The sequence below is a fragment of the Canis lupus genome, chromosome 6 (genome assembly GCF_003254725.2).
Source record: "Canis lupus dingo isolate Sandy chromosome 6, ASM325472v2, whole genome shotgun sequence".
Taxonomy (NCBI): Eukaryota; Metazoa; Chordata; class Mammalia; order Carnivora; family Canidae; genus Canis; species Canis lupus.
The window spans coordinates 42078602-42091524 of record NC_064248.1 but is presented as its reverse complement, the minus strand read 5'-3'; the positions used below and the strand labels follow the sequence as shown (position 1 = coordinate 42091524).

Genomic DNA, 12923 nt, shown 5'->3' with positions numbered 1-12923 from the left:
TCCCAAGTCAATCACAAAGTAGGCGGAGTACGGAATTGAACCCAGGCATTCTGGGTATAGAGTCTAAGCTTTTAACCAATAAATACAGAAGTAAATGCGGGAAGGGGAGCCAGAGTTCAGGGCACACCCTGCTTATCAGCTCCCGCCGGAAGAAAACAGGAACTAGAGTGAGAATGCCAGGGTAGGATTTCTAAAAGTGAATGAATCTTGCGACAATTCTAGTTCTTTCATTGCCCACCGACTTTGTGCCAGGCACGGAGCAAAGGTGCTTGACACTTCACGTTCACAGTGACTCCCTGGAGCGCGATGGCCCCACCCAGGTCGCCGAGGAGGAAGCTGACGCCCAGGACTCGCCCAGACCCGCGGGGCCAACTGCGGAGGGGCGGACGCCCACGTGGCGCGGGGAAGCGGAACGCGGCGGGGGCGGGGCCTGCCCGGCGGGGGCGGGGCCTTCGGGGCGGGGCCTGCCCGGTGGGGGCGGGGCTGCCGAGCGGCGAGGCCCGGGGCGGCGGGAGGCTCGGGGCGCCGAGAGCCCGCGGTGGGGTCGCACCTGTTGCGTGCCTCCCCCAGGGCCCGGCGACGGCCGTCCGACCCTGAACACCCGCAGCGTGCGGCGAAGCCCAGACGAGTTCCGGGTCCTGCTCTCTGCGGAGCACGTGGGCTGCTCGCCTCTGAGAACAGAGCGGGGGTCGGGGGTCTTCGAGGCCGGGTGGGCCCGGGTCTGCGTCCCGCCTCCGGGCAATCTGGGGAGACCCTCTTAGTCCATCCATCTCGGCGCCAGGGCAGAGGTCCTCGGAGCGACCTGGCCGGGGTCTGGGTCCCGGGCCCGCCCCGCTCCCCGGCGACCGCGGCCCCCCCGGGGCAGCCCCCCGACCCCGCGGGCCCCGGGCAGCATGGCCTCAGGTGAGTGTCCGCGCGCGTGCGTCGGGGGAGGGGCTCAGGCTCCGAGAAGTGCCGGGCCTGGGTGCCGCGGGGGTGGGGGTCTCCGCACGGCCTGCGGGCCTGGGGAAGGCGGCCGCCCTCTCCCGGGCGGGCCTGGGAGAGCCGAGCCCGAGCGCCGAGACACGGGCGAGTCGCCGTCGCCGGGGTCCGTTTCCAAGCGCCCCAGGAGCCCCTGCCCCTGGCCTCCCTGCCCTCCTGGAGGCGAGCTTCTGCCGGCCAGTGGAATTTCCCAAGACAGGCTCCTCCCTACGGGGCCGGGGCTCTCCCTTCTCCCCCTCCCGCGGAGCTGGACCAGCCCTGGGGCCCGGAGGCTGGCGGAGCGAGGGGCCCGGCGCCCCCGAGGGCCTGGCTTCCCGGGCCCGCCGCTCCGAGCGGTGCGCTCCGAGCTTGGGGCGCGCGCTGGCCTCCCGTTTATGGTCTTCCTTCTCCCAGGCCGGCCGGACCAGCTAGCTGGACTCGGACCCCGGGGCGCCAGGGCCTGGCGAGGGGCAAGGGCCCCGGAGGGCTCGGGGCGGTGCTGGGCGCCGGCCCGCCCCTCCCGGTTTGCCCCTCTCCACCCCGCCTCCCCCGCCCGCCTGCCGGCAGTCGCGGCGCGCCGGGCTCTGCGGAGCCGAGGGAGGGCGCAGGGAGGCGACGGAGGCCCCCTCCCGAGGTTGCCTAGACAACCTCAGGAATCGTGGCCAGGGCCTCTTCCGCCTGCGGGGCTTCTGCTTCCTGCACCGGTCGGCCCGCTGGGGGCGGGGCGGAGGAAGGGGTTGGATGTGGCAGGGCCGGGCCCCGCTCGTGCGCCTCCGAGTGCCCCCGCCGTCCCCGCGGCGCGAGCCATGGCATCCAACCCACCCGGCCCCGGCAGCCCCAAGGCCAAATATCCCTTTAAGAAGCTGGCCAGCGTGCAGGCCGCCTCTGCAGTGCCAGGTGAGTGCTGCCCAGCCCCAGGCACCGGTCTCCCCCCGCGGCTGGCCCCGGGCCGCTGGTCCTGACGGAGGGGCCGCCCCTGTCCTGCACCCTGCCTGGGGCACCCTGCCTGGGGCGGCGCCCCTCCTAGTCCTCTGCCCGGGACAGCTGGCTAGGGAGGTGCTCTGGACACGGAGGTACAGTGGGAGGTGACAGGTTCAGCGACGCGGCTGCTGGCCTCTGAGAGGAATGAGCGCAGGTGTGGGTGCCGCAAGAGGTGTGTTTGCACACGTGTCAGCGTGTGGATGTGCTAAGACTGTTTGCATGTGGAGCGTGTGTGAATGGAGAGGGAGATGTGTGGGACTGACTGGCTCGTGGGCTGGTCACACTGCTGGCGGCTGTGTCTTTGCCCAGCAGGCTCAGGCGTCCTCCTGTGCTTCGTTCTTCCTAAGACCCCAGATCTCCAAAACCCTTCCTGGGGTGGGGTGGGCGTCTGCTGTTAGGGCACACTCACCGCTGCCAGGCATCCAGGGGCTGGGGGCTCAACTGTATCCATCATCTGCTGTTTGGCTATTCATGGTTTTGCTTGTGGGCTTCCTCAGTACGGGGTGTCCTTGGGCCAGGCCTGCTTTAGGGGCTCAGGCCGGGCCGTGGGCTGCCTGCCTGTGTGTGCTCCTGCACCCTTCGGTTTGGCTCCCACTCTGGGAGGCATGTCTGCATCATTTGGAGCAGGCAGCATGGTGGGGCTGTGTCCATCCGCCTGAGGGCCTGGTGGGTGCTGGAGTGTGTGCTTGCTGAGGGCCAGCTACCTGCTGTCTGCTGTCCCCAGGCCTCGTGGCTAAGGAAGGACCGCCTCCATTCTGGTGACCAGGTCAAGCCAGTGTCTTCTCCCCCTCTCCTCAGCAGCTGTCTATACCTATAGCCAGATCCTCCTCCTCCTGTATTTTCTTCTGCTGTTGAAAATACTGACCAGAGGTCAGTACTGTCCTGAGGGTCTGTTTTCTGTGCCAGGTCTGAGCCCTCCAGAGTGTGTCCCCTGGGGCTAGGTCTGTACATCTTTGGGTGGTCACCCAGTGAGAGCATCTGAGACTTATGGGTCAAAGCCTTGGGCACGTCCCTGCCTCTCTCCTGAGGTGGTCCTGGCAGTGGGTGAGGGGGGCTCCTGGGGAGAGGGTAGATGGGGTGGCAAGACCTTGGTTGGAGGGAGCAGTCTCCCCTGGCTCCTGTGTGTGTGTGTGTGTGCGTGTGTGTGCGTGCGTGTGTTGCAGTGGCATAGATTCTGGGGAAGGGAGCAGCAGGCAGGAAGCTGGGTGTTCTAGGCCTGGCCTCAGGGAGTGTGGAGACTACTGCCTATCTACTACTACTACTATCACCTCTAGTGAAACCCGGCAGCCCTTTGCAGGGGCCTGGAGGAATGGCTCCAGCTGCTGGAACCTGTCCAGGTCACCCCAGCGTTTCTGTGATCTTGGGTCACTCTGCTAAGAGAGGAGGTTGAAAATAGGACCCTCAATTCAACTCCTGCTGACCTGACTGAGACCAGCCATGGAAGTCTGTGGGCCATGCCCCCCCCCCCCCCCCCGCCCCGCCGGGGTCTAGAAGCAGCCAGGAGTTGTGTAGGGTCAAGGTTCTTGGGCAGGTGAGGACCTTGGGCTCTGGCTTATACCCTGGGTGTGGAGTAGGTGCCCATCTTTCTTTTCTCTTCCTGCTCTGCCCTCTTCTGAGTATGAGATAGTGTCACCTTCCTCCCCCCATCTCTGCCTGTGTCAAGTTCTCTTTCCTGCCCTTCACTGCTGGCTTGTGCTGGCCGGCACGGGGTGCAGAACCTCCCATCCTCCCTGGTAGGTGGCACTATAGGTGGTGTTTGGAGGGTCTCAGGAGTTCACAATCCCAGAATATGGTGTTTCACGGACCACTTGGAGACCGTATCTCCATTAGCCTTACGGCAGTTTGTGGCTAGGCAGGGCAGGACCTGCTTATCACCCTACTCTAGACAGGACTTGAAGCCTCCGGGAGGCAGGGACCCGTTAGTAGGTGGGTATAGAGTCCGACTCAGACTCAAGTCCTCCAAATTCTAGTCCCTTATCTCCCACACTTCTCCTCCTGGACAGTTTGTTCCTGGCGATAGGCTTAGAAAGGAGGTTGGAGGCCTGGGGAGCCGTGAGTCAGCCCCCATGGGCAGCAGAGGAGCTCAGCAACTGGTCTCTATCTGGACCGACTCACTTTCCTCACTGCCAGCCAACTTCTCACCCTGGAAGATGCTTTGTCCCAGGGGACCCCGTAGTCCGAGCCCCAGGGGACAGTGGTGAGCAAAACAAGGCCCCCGGGCAGGGGAAGCTGGCCTGGGAGTGTTGTGCACACACAGGAGGGCTGCTCACCCCCCTCCTTCCCCGCCATCCTTTGGCCACCCTGGCCCTACCCGCTCACCAGTCCCCAGGGTAGTGCTTTTGGAGGAGGCCTGACCCCCCCCCCAGACTGCCCTGGCCTTATTGGCCTACCCTGCTCCACCCCCTTGGGGGCTCCACTCTGGTACTGGAGAGGTTAAGGCCCTGTTCCCTTCTGAGATTCCTTTCATTTCCCAACTCTGATACTCCTTGCCTTGATTTCTGGCTCCCCTGGGCTTCCCTAGCCCCCTGCTCACTGCCATCCTAGGGTCTCCCCTGCATGCAGCTGCACTTGGTACAGCCCGTGCCGGCCCCTGAGCTGTCCTGGGGGACTGGCTACAGCTTCACTCAGCAAACCGGAGGGCAGGGGGCCCTGGGCTGCTGGCTGGGGCCGCCCGAACTCTGCAGGTAGGATCCAGACAGGCACTAGGGAGAGTGGGTGGGGGGAGCTGGGTCCTGGATCCTAGATCCAGGGCAGGCCCCTCCTCCTCCCTTTGTCCAGCTTTGTAACCCAACTCGGGGGTGGGGGGGTCGTGAAGTGAGCCCACAGACTTTAAGGTGCACGCCACCTGGGCAGAGCCTCCAGTCCTGGCCCCGAGACCCGGCGGAGAGGGGAAAGGAGGGTGCTGGAAGGGAGTACCTTCAGAGCAGTCTGGGAGAGCCCAGTTGGGTGTGGAGAGCTTCCTAGCCCGGAGGGTGGGGCTGGAGCCCAGGGAGGGTCTGCGGTGGCTGGGAGCTCAGGACCGGCCGAGACTAGCACCCTCACCCGCACGGCCTTTACTGCCAGCCTCCTGGTCGTGCCGCTGAGGAGTGCCGCCCTCCTTGTGGGGACACCCTGGCTTCGAAACTGCCTGCCTTCCCCAGGCCCTCCCTGGGGCCTCCGGCCCAGATCCTGGGGCCTCTGAGTGGCGCAGACTGTTTGTGGCAGCTCCCTTCGGAGGGGCAGCCAGCAGTGGGAGGGGCAGGCTGGGGCCAGGCCGGTGTTGGCAGCCCTGGGGTCCTGGGGGAGAGGCACGCCCCTGGGGAGGAGGTCGCCGTCCTGCTGCCAGGCAGGTCCTGCACTTCCTCTCCTCCTCTGCCCCAGGGGGCTGGCACTCAGCTCAGAGCCGAGTGGCAGCCAGTGTAGGTCTCTGCAGGTCTGGGATGTCGGGCACAGGCCTTGGGTTTCTGAGAGGAGGCTTGCTGGGGCCAGAAGCAGGTCTAATCCTGGCCGGCCAGCCTGCCTGCCCTGGAAGCTGCGGCCTAGGCATTGCTGGCACAGCCACCAGGTCCTTAGTGAGCACTAAGGTGTGTGTGCGGTGTGTGCGCACACCCGAACATGTACACGTGGGTCTGCCTGTAGGAGGTCTCCTGCTCACTGAGGCAGCGCCCCTAGTCCAGGATTCAGATTCTTACTTCTGGAGTGAGCAAATCCACTGGCCCTCGAGGCTGACTCAGGACCCCCACTCCTGAGCCTGCAGGGGGTGAGGGGCCCCTTGCCAGACAGTGAGGGTGAGGTCCTTTGGGAGCCACGTGCAGGCCCACTCCTCAGCCTCCGAGGAGGGACTGCCCACTCTCTAGGCCCTAGCCTCTGTCTGGGACAGGCCTGGGGCACGCAGGGGCCCAGGGCTCCCAGTGCACACAGGCCCTGCCCTCCACCCTTTGACCCTGGCATCGCTGTCTCCACAGAGGCTCGGGGTGGGCTGGGGGCCCCTCCGCTGCAGTCTGCCCGGTCCCTGCCAGGCCCTGCCCCCTGCCTCAAGCACTTCCCACTCGACCTACGCACGTCAATGGATGGCAAATGCAAGGAGATCGCTGAGGTATCGCCTGACACCTCACCCTGTGTCCCTCCACTGCTGTCCCCATGCCCTGTCTCTGCTCCCCACACCCCTCCATCTCAGCCGTCCCCTTACTTCACGCTTGGCTGTGCCCTCATCCCTAGCCTCTCCCAGGTACCTCTGGCTCCTGCTGCCCTCACCCCATCCCTAGACTCTGCGAGGGAGGGCCTGGCGGCCGAGTGCCTGGCACACTGACCCTTCCTTCTCCCCCCCAGGAGCTGTTCAGCCGCTCCCTGGCTGAGAGCGAGCTCCGCAGCGCCCCGTACGAGTTCCCTGAGGAGAGCCCCATTGAGCAGCTGGAGGAGCGGAGGCAGCGCCTGGAGAGGCAGATCAGCCAGGATGTCAAGTAAGGCCCCAGCCCCCGAGTCCACAGGCAGCCGTGGGACGGAGGGGGCACAGCCAGACGGCTGCGGGGTGGGGGGGCACGGCCGGGCAGCTGTGGGACGGAGGGGGCGCACCCAGAGGGCTGCGGGGTGGGGGGGCACGGCCGGGCAGCTGTGGGACGGAGGGGGCACAGCCAGATGGCTGCGGGGCAGGTAGGAGGCACAGAACAGTGCCCAGTGCCTGTCTCTGTCTGGGCACTTTGAGAGCCGTGTCTCTGTCCCTGTCCCATCCTGCCCCCTCTTTTGGGTAGCATAGAACAGTCGTGTGAAGTGCAGGCTTTGGAGTCAGGCTGTTGAGTTCCAGTTCTGTCTTCTACCCACCAGTGTGGCCTAAAACATGTCACTCACCTTCTGGATGTGCTTTCTCATCTCTAAGGTAGAGCAAGAGAGCACCCACAGTGCAGGGTGGGTGCAGGGTTCTGTGACCCCATGCAGCCACGAGGACCAACATGTGCTCAGCAGCCAGCACGGTGCAGGACCCCGAGAATAGGGGCCATCCCTTGTCACCTGACTGACGTCTTGCCCCTCTCAATTCTAGGCTGGAGCCAGACATCCTGCTTCGGGCCAAGCAAGATTTCCTGAAGACAGACAGTGACTCAGACCTCCAGTGAGGAGGGCGGAGGGGCACGGAGGGGGGTGGGGGATGGGTTGGGGCCTGTCCTGCTGCTGGCTCCAGCCCCCTCCCTTGGACTGTCCTCCTATAGGCTCTACAAGGAGAAGGGTGAGGGGCAAGGCGACCGGGGCCTACGGGAAAGAGACGTGGTGCTAGAGCGAGAATTTCAGCGGGTCACCATCTCTGGCGAGGAGAAGTGTGGGGTCAGTGTGGGCCTTGGGTCTCCACCACCCCTTGACTCGGTGTACCAGTGGGCTCCCCTAGCCTGGGAATGGGGTGCAGCTAAATGAGGAGGCATTTCTCTTTCCAAAAACTGGAGGGGCACAGGGTCTGGCTGGGAACTGGTTGATACACGGTTTCTAGGGTCAGGCTTTGGGGGAAGAAGTGAGCCTAGTCTGGGGCTGAGACCAAGGAAAGCAGCCCCGTGTCCTTGTCTCCAGGTGCCGTTCACTGACCTGCTGGACGCAGCCAAGAGTGTGGTGCGGGCGCTCTTCATCCGGGAGAAGTACATGGCCCTGTCGCTGCAGAGCTTCTGCCCCACGACCCGCCGGTACCTGCAGCAGCTGGCTGAGAAGCCCCTGGAGACGCGGACCTACGAGCAGGGCCCTGACACCCCTGTGTCCGCTGGTGGGACCCCCCATCCTTGCCCTACTCCAAGTACCCTGCTGTCCCAGACTCCCCGAGCTTTGGTGCCCAGGAGCCTCCACCGTGCCTGCGGCTTCCCACCCAGGCTTATTCCCACCTCTCTCGGCACATGGTGGGTGGAAACGGGCAGGAACTCCCACCCTCCGTGGGGCCTCTGGGCCAGGCAACAGGTGGCCTGGAAGATCCCTGGCCCTGACTCCACCCTCCCCATCCTGCAGATGCCCCGGTGCACCCCCCTGCGCTGGAGCAGCACCCATACGAGTACTGTGAGCCAAGCACCATGCCTGGGGACCTGGGCTTGGGTCTGCGCATGGTGCAGGGCGTGGTGCATGTCTACACCCGCAGGGAAGCCGATGAGCAGTAAGCGGGTGTGGGGAGTACCCTGGCTTGGGAGGGTGTGTAGAGGGGAGCTGTGTGGGGACTGCACTGGCTGAGCAGGGTCTGTGGGACGTGACTTGCTCTCCTCACCGAGCTCTGCTTACCTGCCAGTTGCTCAGAGGTGGAGCTGCCGTACCCTGACCTGCAGGAATTCGTGGCAGATGTCAATGTGTTGATGGCCCTGATAATCAATGGCCCTATGTGAGTCCCCGCCTGTCCCAGACACTTGGCTTCCTGGCCCATCCAGCCCCAGCCCTGCCACAGACACCTCCTACCACCTTCATGGTCACCAAGTCCTAGACTTTCCCTCCATCTGTTGCCTCAGTGTACCCCTCTCCTGCCCCCCTCTGCTTTGCTACCCAGGCCCTCCCAAGGCGTGTCTGTGTGGCCCAGAGCCCCCCCCCCCTTTGTTCTCTCCCTGCCCAGAAAGTCCTTCTGCTACCGCCGGCTACAGTACCTGAGCTCCAAATTCCAGATGCACGTGCTGCTCAACGAGATGAAGGAGCTGGCCGCCCAGAAGAAGGTGCCACACCGAGATTTCTACAACATCCGGAAGGTGGGTCCTCTCTCTTGCATCCGGCCCTGCGCCCCTGCCTGGCCTCCCTTGTGGAAGGTTCCTCTCTCGTCCCACTGCCCGAGCCCTGGGCCCTCCCAGTCTCCAGGGAACCCAGCAACCGCCCACCCTGTCCTGCCCCAGGTGGACACACACATCCATGCCTCGTCCTGCATGAACCAGAAGCACCTGCTGCGCTTCATCAAACGGGCAATGAAGCGACACCTGGAGGAGATCGTGCATGTGGAGCAGGGCCGCGAGCAGACGTTGCGGGAGGTGTTCGAGAGCATGAATCTCACTGCTTATGACCTGAGTGTGGACACGCTGGACATGCACGCGGTCTGTCCTGGTGGCACAGGGGAGGGGCCGAGGGACTGGGTCATTGGGTACACCGGGGGCAGGGGTGACCTGGGCTTGTCCGTCTTCCCCAGGACAGGAACACCTTCCATCGTTTTGACAAGTTCAATGCCAAATACAACCCCATTGGGGAGTCTGTCCTCCGAGAGATCTTCATCAAGACTGACAACAGGGTTTCTGGAAAGTACTTTGCCCACATTATCAAGGTGAGGAGGAGTCACTGCCCAGGCCCGCGTGCAGGGGAAGCGTGAGCCGTGAGCAGCCCTCCCCCTGGCCGCACGGGAGTCTGGTGCTGTGGCTGGGTGGGTGTGACATCACCCCCTGTGTGTCTTTCAGGAGGTGATGTCAGATTTGGAGGAGAGCAAATACCAGAATGCGGAGCTGCGGCTCTCCATCTACGGGCGCTCTAGGGATGAGTGGGACAAGCTGGCCTGCTGGGCCGTGAAGCACCGAGTACACTCTCCCAATGTGCGCTGGCTCGTGCAAGTGCCCCGCCTCTTGTGAGTGTCCCTTGGAGCAGGGGTGCCCGTGGGGCGGGGGGGAATTCGAGGGGAGAGCCCCACCTTCTGCCCACCTGGGGTGGCGGATCCTCCCCGGTCCCAGCCGAGCCCTCCGAGTAGACGAGAACCCCCTGGTTCCACGTGTGGAACCTGCCCAGCCTGGCCCACCCAGTGTCCAGTGCCCTCCGTGATTTCGGGCCAAGCTCCCACGCCAACTGACCTGTACATACTATGTGCACACATCTTGCTGCAGCGACGTGTACCGCACCAAGGGCCAGCTGGCCAACTTCCAGGAGATGCTGGAGAACATCTTCCTGCCACTGTTTGAGGCCACCGTGCACCCTGCCAGCCACCCAGAGCTGCACCTCTTCTTGGAACACGTGAGGGGGGCTAGCACCAGGCCAGGGGGGGCAGGGGGAAGGGGTGGCCTGCCTCAGGCGCAGCCACAGCTCTGGGCCTGACCCCAGGGACCTGTGCCAGGTGGATGGCTTTGACAGCGTGGATGATGAGTCTAAGCCCGAGAATCACGTCTTCAACCTGGAGAGCCCTCTCCCCGAGGCTTGGGTGGAGGAGGACAACCCACCCTACGCCTACTACCTATACTACACCTTTGCCAACATGGCCATGCTGAACCACCTGCGCAGGTGCCTGTTCCATCAGTGTGATGTCTCTACCCACCTTGCCCTGGGGGCCCCAGAGCCCTGACCCACCTCTTGTCCCCCACTCCCTGACCCAGCAAGTTCTTTCTGTGCCCTCAGGGCTCCACGGCTCACCCCCTCACAGCCAAGAGTCCACTCCTGGCCCTTTGTCCCAGGTCTGCACAATCACTGGGGGCGGGGGGCTGAGAAGCCCGGGCACGGGAGCTAAGGCCGTCTTTATGCCCCCAGGCAGAGGGGCTTCCACACGTTTGTACTGAGGCCGCACTGTGGGGAAGCCGGGCCCATCCACCACCTGGTGTCAGCCTTCATGCTGGCGGAGAACATTTCTCATGGGCTACTTCTGCGCAAGGTCAGGGTCTGCACCCACAGCTTCCCCTCCCGATCGCTCACCTTCCTCTCAACCCTTTGAGCCTCTTCAGCAACTTATCTTCTCCTCCCCAAACCTCCAGTTTGGGTCCCGCCACACGCCAGCCTCCACCCTGAGGCCTCAGCTTGATTTTGGCTGTACATGAGCCCAGACTCCCTGCCCACCCCCGGCATCCTGTGCCCTCCAGAACCAGGTGTCCTCCCCAGCCTTGAGGCTGCCTGACAGGCCCTCCCCTACTGTCGTCCACACAGGCCCCGGTCCTGCAGTACCTGTATTACCTGGCCCAGATTGGCATCGCCATGTCTCCGCTCAGCAACAACAGCCTTTTCCTCAGCTACCACCGGAACCCACTACCTGAGTACCTGTCCCGTGGTCTCATGGTCTCGCTGTCCACGGATGATCCCCTGCAGTTCCACTTCACCAAGGTCAGAATTCAGAGGGTGGCCAGGTCCGTGATGGTTCTGGGACTCTAAGGCCACACTGGCACCTGGGTCACAGGGCTGGTGCTGCCCCCTGCTGGTGGAGGGCAGCAGTCTTGTGGCAAATCCCATGGTGGAGGGGGCGGCGGGGAGGCATGGGTACCAGGATGCGAGGTGGGGACTGGGTGGCAGGTCCGCGTGCACTGTCTGAGGGAACCTGGCCTGTGCAGGAACCACTGATGGAGGAGTATAGCATTGCCACCCAGGTGTGGAAGCTCAGCTCCTGCGACATGTGTGAGCTGGCACGCAACAGTGTGCTCATGAGCGGCTTCTCCCACAAGGTACTGCACCCACCTGCCTGCAGCCTGGTGCCCGCCTTCCCCTCTGCATCCGGGGGGGGTCCCAGGGATGCTGGCCCTGGCCCCTCAAAGCTAGCGGCAGCCCTGCCTGATACCCGTGCTCACTGCAGGTGAAGAGCCACTGGCTGGGACCCAACTATACCAAGGAGGGCCCCGAGGGCAATGACATCCGCCGTACCAACGTGCCGGACATCCGTGTGGGCTACCGCTACGAGACTCTGTGCCAGGAGCTGGCGCTCATCACACAGGCTGTCCAGAGTGAGATGCTGGAGACCATCCCAGAGGAGGCCGGGGTCACCACCAGCCCGGGGCCTCAGTGAGGCCGGCCCACCGTGTCCCCTGCCTCTCGGCACCTTGACCACGTTTTAGCCTCCGGCCCCTCCCACCCTGTTGTGTCTGCATGTGTCCTTTCTACTCTGTTCTGTCCTGCACGTCTCCGACCTGTTTCTGTTCCCATGCCACCTCAGTGAAAATGGTGCCCCGAATCTGCCCTGCCCTGGTCTTGGTTCGGCTACTCGATGGCCTCCGGTCTGCTGGCTGCCACACCGGTGGCCCTGTCCCAGGAACCTCCGAAGTCTGGCTGTCCTGTGGGCGTCAGTGTGTCTGCAGGGGCTAGGGATGGTTGAGGGGGGCTGGCCCCTCTAGCCTTTGGGGTCCCGCCTGGGCAGATGTTGTCTTGTGTATGTGGCTGAGGAGCAGACGGGCCGGGGGGGTCTCTACAGCTCCTTCGGCGGCTCTGCGGTGAGCACAGCTGGGCGCAGAGCCCTGGCTCCCTCGACTCGGGCCGTGGAGGTGCCAGACCCCCGCCTTGACCAAGTCACTGCCTAGCAGCCCCCCCTGTCCCTTCTTTGGTCCACATGCTCCTCTGGTGTCAGCTCCCTGTGCCTCTGTGGGAGGGGCGGCTGCCCTGTGTTGTGTCCGGGGCCGCTGCAGCTGGGGCATCTGAAGCTGCCAGCAGCCCTGAGGGCGGTATCCCCACTCTGGTCCCGAGTTTTGACCAGACCTGAGTCCACCTGGTCCCCTGTGTTGTGTTCTGGTCAGAGGCCTTTGCTGTGAAATGCAGTGTTTCATACGATCCCATCTTTCCTAGTGCATGAGAAATAAAGATTATTTAAGTAATGAGGCAGGTGGGATCTCTGTCGGGAGAGAGGGAGCCATTGGCAGTGGGGGTGGCTGAGGGTGGATCCAGGAGCGATGTGGACAGAGGCAGAGCCGCTCTGGGGGTGACGGGGCTTGGCTGAGGAGTGTGCACGCAGGAGACTCACTCAGGAAGCTGGGAGGGCGGAGAAGCCCGCGGGGGATGCGTCTGCTCCCCAGGCCCTCTGAAGTGGACACTTGGCCCCCGGTCTGGGGCACACGGCCGTCAGACCCACGTGTCGGCTAGCATCTCCTTCCGCCTCCTGCTTCCTCACTGCCAGCCTCGGGTAACCGTGGGAGTCTGCCCTCACAAGCAGACCTGAGGCCAGTGGTTCTCAAACTTGGGACATCAGGCTTTTCCGGGGAACTTGCTTAAGATGCCATTTCCGGGTCCTCCTCTCAGAGGTTCTGACGGAGGCAGAAGGTGTGGTGTGGACACCCGCAAGTTCCACCTGCACGCTCTCTTACGAGGGTTGGAGCAACCCTGTGCCTTTGGAATCCAGGCTTAAGCAGCTTAGC

The 12923-nt window shown here is 63.9% G+C and overlaps 1 protein-coding gene across 5 annotated transcripts; it reads left to right on the top strand.

The window, feature by feature from the left end:
• Window positions 1–482: 482 nt before the first annotated feature.
• On the top strand, window positions 483–12386 carry AMPD2 (adenosine monophosphate deaminase 2). Of its 5 annotated transcripts, none has more exons than XM_025417328.3 (18): window positions 483–903; window positions 5886–6016; window positions 6250–6380; window positions 6956–7024; window positions 7122–7233; window positions 7471–7657; window positions 7894–8035; window positions 8165–8254; window positions 8480–8609; window positions 8751–8945; window positions 9038–9169; window positions 9300–9463; window positions 9717–9843; window positions 9944–10107; window positions 10351–10471; window positions 10741–10914; window positions 11139–11249; window positions 11378–12386. In XM_025417328.3, the coding sequence occupies exons 1-18, from the start codon at window positions 894–896 to the stop codon at window positions 11585–11587; spliced, it is 2400 nt and encodes a 799-aa protein (XP_025273113.1). In that variant the 5' UTR covers window positions 483–893; the 3' UTR covers window positions 11588–12386. The 5 variants fall into 5 exon arrangements, 4 of the variants coding, with proteins under 4 accessions (XP_025273113.1, XP_025273117.1, XP_025273116.1 ...); XM_025417332.3 differs by lacking the exon at window positions 483–903 and adding an exon at window positions 1535–1857; XM_025417330.3 differs by lacking the exon at window positions 483–903 and adding an exon at window positions 3783–4625.
• Window positions 12387–12923: the final 537 nt, after the last annotated feature.

Excerpts from the sequence above, each read along its gene's own strand:
- AMPD2 (XM_025417332.3), top strand. The coding sequence starts at position 1,767 with ATGGCATCCAACCCACCCGGCCCCGGCAGCCCCAAGGCCAAATATCCC. Across the intron at positions 8,610-8,750 it reads ATTTCTACAACATCCGGAAG|GTGGACACACACATCCATGC; the intron begins GTGGGTCCTCTC and ends GTCCTGCCCCAG. Across the intron at positions 9,464-9,716 it reads GTGCAAGTGCCCCGCCTCTT|CGACGTGTACCGCACCAAGG; the intron begins GTGAGTGTCCCT and ends ATCTTGCTGCAG.